This window comes from Anarrhichthys ocellatus, unplaced genomic scaffold, assembly GCF_004355925.1.
Source record: "Anarrhichthys ocellatus isolate YVR2014 unplaced genomic scaffold, GSC_Weel_1.0 scaffold117, whole genome shotgun sequence".
Lineage (NCBI taxonomy): Eukaryota > Metazoa > Chordata > Actinopteri > Perciformes > Anarhichadidae > Anarrhichthys > Anarrhichthys ocellatus.
In genome coordinates, this window is record NW_022280147.1 from 433,882 (window position 1) to 443,501 (window position 9,620).

Consider the following 9,620-nt stretch of genomic DNA (forward strand, 5'->3'; position numbering starts at 1 on the left):
TATATATATATATATATATACACAAAAACAGTGAAACCCATTAAGATGTCAAATAAAGTTTACATGTTTCAATCCTTCAGTACTTACTCTTTGGTTCTCTCTCTACTCCCTTACGCCGTGTCTCTGTCCCTCATCCCTCCAGTCAGCCTCGTACCCCAGGAGAGTTGCTAGCGCTCTTCCGGTATCCACGGGACCCCTACACAGTGGAGCAGGCGCGTGCCGGGGAGATCTTCGAGCAGACTCTTCTGCTCATCCAAAACCACGTCAACCAGGGTCTCATGGTCGACACCAACGGCACCGGTGAGTCTTATGACCACGTTTTCTGTGCTGCTACTGAAGAAAGGCTGTACCTTTGGTTACTTTACTGTGCAAGTGTCTGCACATGTATGAACAAGGCTGTAACTATTTGAGTTTAATGAGACCTCAGGTTGGCTTTGTAAAATCTGTCCATACACCGGGACTGATGAGATTCAGCCGATCTGTGTAAAGATTCTCAAAGAAAGAGACTGTGAAGGCACACCCTCCTTCTTTTGAGAGCTGACAGTGTAGAGAGACAGGAAACACGGAGAGGGAGATCTGTCTCTTTTCTGGCCAACAATAAATCATCTTTGAATTATGTCGGCATCCAAATCTGTTGAACGTTACCACTGAAATATCAAGGAAGAAACCTGGCTGACGTTGGTGATCTGACAGGAGGCTAACTCCTCTTGATGTAGCTATACATGAGCTAGCGTTTTGCTAACATGAGCTATCTTAAGACGTGACTATATACAATGTGATCTGACTTTCATGGTGAAGTTACCTTTGAACAGATGTGTAGCATATCTAAGTATAACAGGACAAGGGAAAGTTCTGCCAGGTTCCAAGCTTGCTCAACTGTTATTGGATCACGGAGCAAAAAGGGGCGGGACTTATGAAGAGTCAATTAAGACTTTGTAGATGAACTCTTTCATGACTAAGTGTAATCGGTGTGTTGGGTAAGAACATTGGCAGTTCAGTCGGTCAAGTTGGTGAACATGAACCTGCTGTTTGTTTCAGGTACATCCAGCTCTGTCTCTCTGTCTGCCGTTTGAAGTTGCCTTTGTGGATCTAATAAATATTACAGCAGATCATTTCACTATCAACCCAAAGCCAACGTCATGTGCTTATTTTACCTGAAATATTGTCTAGCAATTTGACGTGACTTTCAAGTTTTACTTCACTTTTTCTTTTGATTGTCAAATTTTATAAAAAAGTTTTCTTTAGATTGTTGATGCTGGTGATAATACGAATCAGGTTATTTTATCTACACATACCAAACATGGACAACTACTGACAATGAGCTGTGTAGCAGCGGCCTTTGAAAATTCAAGACAGTTTGTTTAACCTGCTTCTTTTATTGCATCACTACGAGGGAGCGTGTCATGTCCTTAAAGGCATCCCGTGTCTGAAAGAAAGCCAAGTACCGCTGCTCTCTGTCAGGCTGTGAACAACCTCGGAGGGCCCATGGGATTCTGCTCTCTGTCTTACTGCTGTTGCAGGGTGGAGCCTTTGCTTTGGCCCACCGTTGCTGTTGATTATGCTGTCTTCGTAGCATTGGGAATAATCACTGGAACAACCTAATGCTTGGAGGAAATGATTAATAGTTGTTTGTGTTTCGAAAAGTCTGACATCATCAAGACAAAATCTAATCACTTTCGTTCAGTTCAGTTCAAAGATGCGTAGTCACTGATCTGTAGTTTGTGCACTTTACTTTCTAACATTAGCGGTTGGATTACAATTCAAATGCACTTCAGTATGTCAGTAAGTGAATGCATCATCTTTCATATGGTACGATATTCAGTGCTGATTCAGACTGACATTCTGTCGCAGATCTTGCGAGAGACAGATGCAAAATGCCATTTGTAGTTTTAAAATGTTCTGAAAACTGAGTGAAAGAATGTGTTTGAGTTCACCTCTCACATTGGAGTTCATAGACCTCTCACACAGATGCGGTCTACTTTTTGAACCGTCTCTGATAGAACCTTTAATATGTGCTATGAGTCACGGTTGAGCAGACAGCGGAGCTCTCAGGTCAACAGTGAGGAGCACCACTGCTAAAAGCTAACGATGCACTTAGTAAAAATAGGAATTCAGAACAGTCAGTGGACTTTGAAGATCCGTTGATAAAGACTTGTTAGTGCATGCACTGAACACTACAGGACAGTCGACACATAGGAAGAGGTTGTAACATACACTGTCCACGAAAAATCACTTTATTGATGAAGATGTTATTTTAACTTTGTTGGAGGAAATCGATACGTTTTTAGATTTAACGAGGCTGTAGGCTAGGACAGCTCTGGTCCACGGCCAACAACCAGTCCATTGTTGTCTTAGTGATATTTGTTTTGACTAATATCTTCCCCTTCAACCCTCGAGGATAAGCAGAGGTAAATGACATTTTCTTGTGAAACACACAACATCCTACTAAGGTCTCACTTTGGATTCAGTAAGAAGCTCCCATCCAGTCTCCTAAGCAAAGTCTCATGAACCAGTCATTTAATTCTCAACCACTCTATGGAGTACCATGTTTTTGTGAGCAACGCTTGGCTGCGGATAGGCCCTCCATCTGTATGCCATTCTCTCTTAAGCATGACCCGAGGCGTAGAGACGTAATCGTGGAGCAGTTGACGAGGAGCCCGTAAACCGTTTTATTAGCCCTATGTCACACCACACCACACTGAACCCACAATCACTGCCCAGCACAGGACACATTTTAAAATGGTGTGTGTTGGTGTACAGATTGTCTTCATTATGCATGTGAGTGGGGAGACCAGCAGAGCATGGGTTGATTCGGATGTTTATAAGCATAAGCATCTGTCTTTGTTTGCATTCATATATGCACAGATAATGGCTTTATGGTGCATGAAAGTACTCATTGTAATGGAGGGTTAAATTTAACAGCACAAAGGTCAAACTGACTGGTTGTGTGACACAGTCTGTGTTTTGGGGGATGGCGTCTCGGATGTAGTGCTGAGGGAAACTTTGGCTGAACAAGAACATCTTTATAAAGAAAGAAGAGAGGACTGATCTTGTGTAAACAAAGAGTTTCAGGTTGTCAAGGGGGAAACGTTCAGGTGAACAATAGTGTTGGAGGGGAAAGAGAAATGAGCTGTGTGTAATATGAACAAAGAGAGACAGAGACAGTGTTTTATTTACTCATGCCAACAACCAAGTGTTCATTGTTGCACTGGCCCCAAACCAAGTGAACAGTTTTCTGCCCGTCAGCAGAAACAAACGTGCTGTTTTTATTGTATCTCTTTTTATCAGAGAGGGCAGCACCACACAGTTTGCCCACTCTCTGTAGTCACACACATAGTGTAAAGTGAGAGAATAGGGGGGGGGGGGTTTGAAGCTGGTATTCAGACAGGAAGTCTCACCTAGCCCTCATTGAGGTTGGCCTCACACACTTCACACTTGTTCTCAAGCATACACCATAACACACCACAGACCCATACACACACATGCACTTTGATATGCTGCACACTGGAGCTTTCACAGAGGAGCTCTCCCATATCAAAGCAAGTCAGGGCAGGTTAGTGACACACTGCAGCCTGTGGCCTCGGGACAGGAGGTGCTTGCTACTCTCTGTCTGCTGTAAAAAACAATGTAATATATGTGCACGTGAATAATATGTAATATACACTAGGTTACTGTTTATCCTAAACAGTAATCCTAAAAGGCTTGGATGGTGTTGCACTCTACCTATATGAAGCATTTTAACACTTATCCAGCCTCTGCATGTGTGCTTTCTGTTGCTTTCCCGCAGCATTCCGCTACAACGACCTGGTGTCGCCTCACTTTCTGGATGTGATCGCCAACCTGTCGGGCTGCACGGCCCACCGTCGCTTTAACAACTGCTCCGACATTTGCTTCCACCAGAAGTACCGCAGCCACGACGGCACCTGCAACAACCTGCAGCACCCGATGTGGGGCGCCTCCCTCACGGCCTTCGAACGACTCCTGAAGTCGGTCTACGACAATGGCTTTAACCTGCCGAGAGGGGCCACTGAGCAGCAGCATAATGGCTACAGGCTACCTCTGCCGAGGTTGGTGTCCACCACCATGATCGGAACGGAGACCATCACTCCTGACGACCGCTACACTCACATGCTGATGCAGTGGGGCCAGTTCCTGGACCACGACATGGACTCGACAGTGGCGGCCCTCAGCCAGTCGCGTTTCTCCGACGGCCAGCTGTGCACTCAGGTCTGCACCAATGACCCGCCATGCTTCCCGATTCACTTCCCACCCAATGACCCACGGCAGCTACGGAGTGGTGCCCGTTGCATGTTCTTCGTCCGGTCCAGCCCCGTGTGCGGCAGCGGGATGACCTCTCTTCTCATGAACAGCGTGTACCCAAGAGAACAGATCAACCAGCTGACCTCTTACATCGATGCTTCCAACGTCTACGGCAACTCACGCCACGAATCTGAGGAAATCCGAGATTTGGCCAGCCAAAGGGGTCTGCTCCGGCAAGGTATCATCCAGCGGACAGGGAAGCCTCTCCTGCCCTTTGCTGCTGGACCTCCCACTGAGTGTATGAGGGATGAAAACGAGAGTCCAATTCCATGTTTCTTAGCTGGAGATCACCGTGCCAATGAGCAGCTGGGTCTGACTGCCATGCACACAGTGTGGTTCAGGGAACACAACCGCATAGCTACAGAGCTACTAAGACTCAACCCCCACTGGGACGGGGACACCATCTACCACGAGGCCAGGAAGATAGTGGGGGCCCAGATGCAGCGCATCACCTACAGGCACTGGTTGCCAAAGGTAACAGCTGTCATCTTAAGTCTAATGTTTCTCTGTTATGATTCTAATTAGTTTTTCTCATTATTTCCATGGTTTTTTGTTATACTTTATTCATCCCGCAAGGGGAAATTTACTGAAGTAAAAAATGATAAAGAAAGACTGTTGTGGTCCCTTTCCCGTCTCCTAGATCCTGGGTGAGGCAGGCATGAAGTTGATGGGGTCATACACTGGTTACAACCCCAATATTAACACCGGCATCCTCAACTCTTTCGCCACTGCTGCGTTCCGCTTCGGGCACACCCTCATCAACCCAATACTCTACAGGTTAGATGAGGACTTCCAGCCTATCCCCCAGGGACACATCTCCCTGCACCGGGCCTTCTTCTCCCCATTCCGCATCGTGAATGAGGGCGGCATTGACCCGCTGATTCGCGGGCTCTTTGGCGTCGCTGGCAAAATGAGGGTTTCCACACAGCTGGTGAATACGGAGCTGACGGAGAGGCTGTTCTCCATGGTCCACGCTGTGGCTCTGGACCTGGCTGCCATGAATATACAGAGAGGAAGGGACCATGGTATACCGCCGTACAATGATTACAGGGTCTTCTGCAACCTGACCTCGGCTCAGACCTTTGATGACCTGAGGAACGAAATTAAGAATCCTAACGTCAGAGAGAAACTGCAGAGGTAATTATACACTCAAGATGATTATTCCCATTTTTAGAATTTTTCCTACCTTTGCTTTAGATCAGCATACAACAAATGAAACCAGTTTATCTGTAGGCTATAATCATTCATGCCTGTGAACAGTTTAAAGATAGCATATAAGGGTCTGGTCATCATTTTGAGACAAATCATGGTTTAACTGATATTCACTTTGGAGAAGTTTGTGCTCCATAATAATTCTGGATTGTAATATATTCACATAGTTTAGTGTCCCTGACTATCTTTCCTGTGTGGCAGGCTGTATGGCACTGCTAAGAACATTGATCTGTTCCCTGCGCTGATGGCTGAAGACCTGGTCCCTGGCAGCAGAGTGGGGCCCACCCTCATGTGTCTGCTGGCAACCCAGTTCAAACGGCTGCAGGATGGAGACAGGTACAGTCTCAACACATCTCACCTCACAAACACATTACCTCTAAGGGTATAGAACCTCTGCTGTCACAGTATTCTTTAGGAATCAGGTGTTCCTTCATCCTGTGAAAGTGAGAGAGTTAAAAACTCCCCGCTTCCCTGTCTTCTGTCTGTCTGGTTCAGGTTCTGGTATGAAAACCCGGGCGTGTTCTCTCCTGCCCAGCTGACACAGCTGAAGCAGGCCTCTCTGACACGGGTGCTGTGCGACAACGGGGACAACATCACACGTGTCCAGCAGGATGTCTTCAGGGTGGCCGAGCTGCCACACGGCTACGGCAGCTGTGACGACATCCCTCAGATTGACCTGCGCATGTGGCAGGACTGCTGTGAAGGTGAGAGCAAGTTTAAACTAGAAAGGTTCGCAAGAAATTTTGACAGTGTGGCTTCTACATCCCGAAGACGTCGCAATATATACACGCCAATATTACCGGTAGTATCGTTGAGGTTTGATTGAGATATTGCTTCTCTCTTTTCTGCATTTTAGATTCAGACTCTTGGATTGAATCTTGTATTTGTGATGGACAGTCCACAAATCACTCCCTTCATTTCTGTACTGGAGATATACGTCTTTGTTTGAGAAGCCTTTGGAAATGATGGGAGCGTTAGCTTGTGATGGAAATACTTGAACTTAACATTTCTTAACATGAACCTCATTCTGAGCTTCATGTTAAGATAGTTACTCCAAGGGGCTTTTATTTTGAAAGGGTGGGACTGGGTGGGCGAGAGAGGGGGAGAGGAGACTGAATCATAATGTTTGACACACATGTACAGAGGTTATAAAATGACAGGCTTTGACAAGCATTCCAGTCAGAATTCAATCTGTGGGGCTTTTATTTTGAAAGGGTGTTAGAGGCTAATTCAGAGGGGTGAGACTATACAGGGTTTTTCAACAAAACTACCTGTCTAACTCGCTCCAGAGCAATATACAAAACTGGTACCGTCTGCTTTCTTTGAGAAATGAGTTGGAGTTCATGTCGCTCTGCGGCTCTTTGAGACAAATGTGTAAATCCGTCGGATTCCATAGATGCATGCGTGCCACCAGCACAAAATTTCCAAGCTTTTCGATCAAAGTTGGTGTATAAAGAGTAAAAATTGTGGGACTCGAAGCAATTTGTTTGTAAAAATCACAGAATACTTTTCATGCTCTGCTCCACTCTGACCGTGATGTCATCACTCTAGCACTTAACGAGCCGTGCAATACACACCCATTATAAAATCTGAAACGGACCCAAAATTCTCCTGAAACTTAATCTGTGACTTCATGAAAACTGTGCTAGCTATCAAAATGTCCATTTGGCTCAATAAAGTCCAGCGTTTTGTCTACGTTTTAAACATTGAATCGTTTTTCTACATTAATGTATGGCTGGTAAATATGGGCCCAAAGTTAAGTGTTTTTTTAGCTCTCTTCGCCGCGAAACCCCATTCAAGTAAATTTTTGAAATTTTGCTCCGGTTTTCACAATTCTTGGGAAAACCGCTGGGCGAATCTCTGAGAAAAGTCATAGCACACCATTCCCGATCAGGGAACGTTTTGATGTACTTTTTGCGCAGGTGATGGAAACGCTCCGGGCCGAGAAGCGCATCAAACTTTTGTACGGAAGATGGAGAATAAGAAGAATCCCGCAGGATTATAGCCAGTGTGCTTTGGCACAGGCCGTTTTACTGCCTTTGAGCCACAAAGCCACACTCAATCATCACGCCGTACATCATGGAAGCATGAAGCATTCTGGTACAGCACAACGAACCTCAGACGGGATCACTATCATCTGTTTGACTCGGTCAACAAAAAGATTCGGCGTGACAAAGATAGGATTTATTGTTAAATGTTCTTGCGTTGTATTGCACCTTTCTAATCTTCCAATCACTCAAAGGGCTTCATGCTACATGTCAACATTCACACACACATTCCTACACTGATGGCAGAGGCTGCCATACAAAGAGCCACCTGTTCATCTGGATCTAAACGAATCATTCACTCACACACACTGATGCCAATTTGGGGGTTCGGTATCTTGCCCAAGGACACGTCGTCATGCAGACTACCGAGTAGAGGACGACACATACTATCTCTTACTAATGTTGTCCTCAGTTATGGTGCATTGGTTTACAATAGATTGTAGAGCCATAACAAAGCCAGTGTAAATTCACGATTCTATATTAAGTTTTAACTTCAAAACTTCTTTTATGGCACTATCAATTTACATAAATTAGCTGCAAATATGAATTACAGGTGCTGAAAAAAGATTTTTTCCAGTGTTAGTATGGTTTTATTCTGAAAAAGCATAACCTCTCACATCTTTCATCATTGTGACTAATCTTTAAAAGCGTGTGCCTTTCTTCATGATGAAAGTACACATGGTGTAACAGCACAGGAAGCTGCCTAGACGTTTTAGCTGACTCTGGTCTAGTATTGGAACTGTTTCGTCAAATTCAAGCCGCACAGAATCGTCACCCTTTGTTTCCCTTTGATAACATCTTCCTCAAGGCAGCCTGGCCTCACATTAAACACTTGTTTTGTGCTGCAATGTAGAGCAGCCCCTTTGAAAGGGGAACGGTTATTCTCTGTCTGTATGGCTCAGGTCACATAGATGATTGTTGCTTGACTGTGTGTGAAACTTGGAGGCCGAGATGAAGAATAAACATAGTTTCAGGCTTCAGCACCTCATAATGAAAAGGAGATCTGACTGTAGAGAAACAGCGTCTGGGATCATTTCCTTCTGTCGGATGTGGATTTTGTTTTGTTGTGAAAGTTGGAAGTCAAATGCTGTAAAATGTCATGCCATTGCTCCTGTGCCGGATCACCACTTCAGTGAAACCCTCATGACATAATACTGTACTATTCACAGACTGCTCCCGTTCACTGTGCAGGGAAGAGATTGTGTTTGGATGTTTAAACATTCCACCCATGTGTGCAGCTGACAAAGGGAAAAGGAGATGAACGAAGAGCCCCCCCCCCCCCCCCCTGCTGTTATAATAAACCAGCATGAGGGGTTTTTACTGCTTGTTTGTATCATTTACTTGAAGATGGGACTTCATTGTAAAAACAGCAATTGGCTGGGATTAGAATATGCAACCGGGACTGAAAGCTAAGCAATGATCTTTAATGAAAACATTGAGCAAACATAATGATGAACTTTGTTGAATGAGCTTGAAGTATTAAAGAATGAATCACCCGAGCCTTTAGATAGGGTTTACAGGAGCAACATGATAGTCAGAGACTGCTTTCTTTAACTCACGCTGTAAGTTCTTTAGTGACATAATGTGGCCTTTCTATCCTTTTATTCTGATTATATATGTTGCATGTAGGATGAATGAATTCTTGTGTGATGTAGACGCTTGAGGAAAATGGGTTCAGTACACTGTTGTGATATAAAATAGTGCAAGTCTAGCTTTAGGTCTCAACTTTCAAAATAATATGTGGCAGTTTCATCAATCCATTGTCTTGGGAGAACAAGCTACAGCGTAACAAACATGTTAATAAGCAACACATGGTGCCTCTTAAGATTGTGATCCTCCCTCCACAGAATGTAAAGGGGGGAGCTAAGCTCATAAACAGAGTCTCCTGCCACAAAGAAGGGGGGGGTTAACGCACTTGTTTCTGTCTGTCAGTAAGGCTGATTCACAGTTGTGTTTAGCTCCATAAAGAGAGAGGACACCGCTGAGAGCTTCAGTGTGTGTGTGTGTGTGTGTGTGTGTGTGTGTGTGTGTGTGTGTGTG

At 44.8% G+C, this 9,620-nt stretch overlaps 1 protein-coding gene across 2 annotated transcripts in view; it reads left to right on the forward strand.

The window, feature by feature from the left end:
• Positions 1-9,620, forward strand: part of pxdn (peroxidasin) — a 68,063-nt gene that overhangs the window by 55,236 nt on the left and 3,207 nt on the right. For both annotated transcript variants that reach the window (XM_031876830.1, XM_031876831.1), the window contains 5 exons: positions 143-300; positions 3,788-4,794; positions 4,961-5,457; positions 5,734-5,868; positions 6,028-6,236. In XM_031876830.1, the coding sequence (XP_031732690.1) occupies positions 143-300; positions 3,788-4,794; positions 4,961-5,457; positions 5,734-5,868; positions 6,028-6,236 (2,006 nt within the window). The remainder of the gene's footprint in view (positions 1-142; positions 301-3,787; positions 4,795-4,960; positions 5,458-5,733; positions 5,869-6,027; positions 6,237-9,620) is intronic.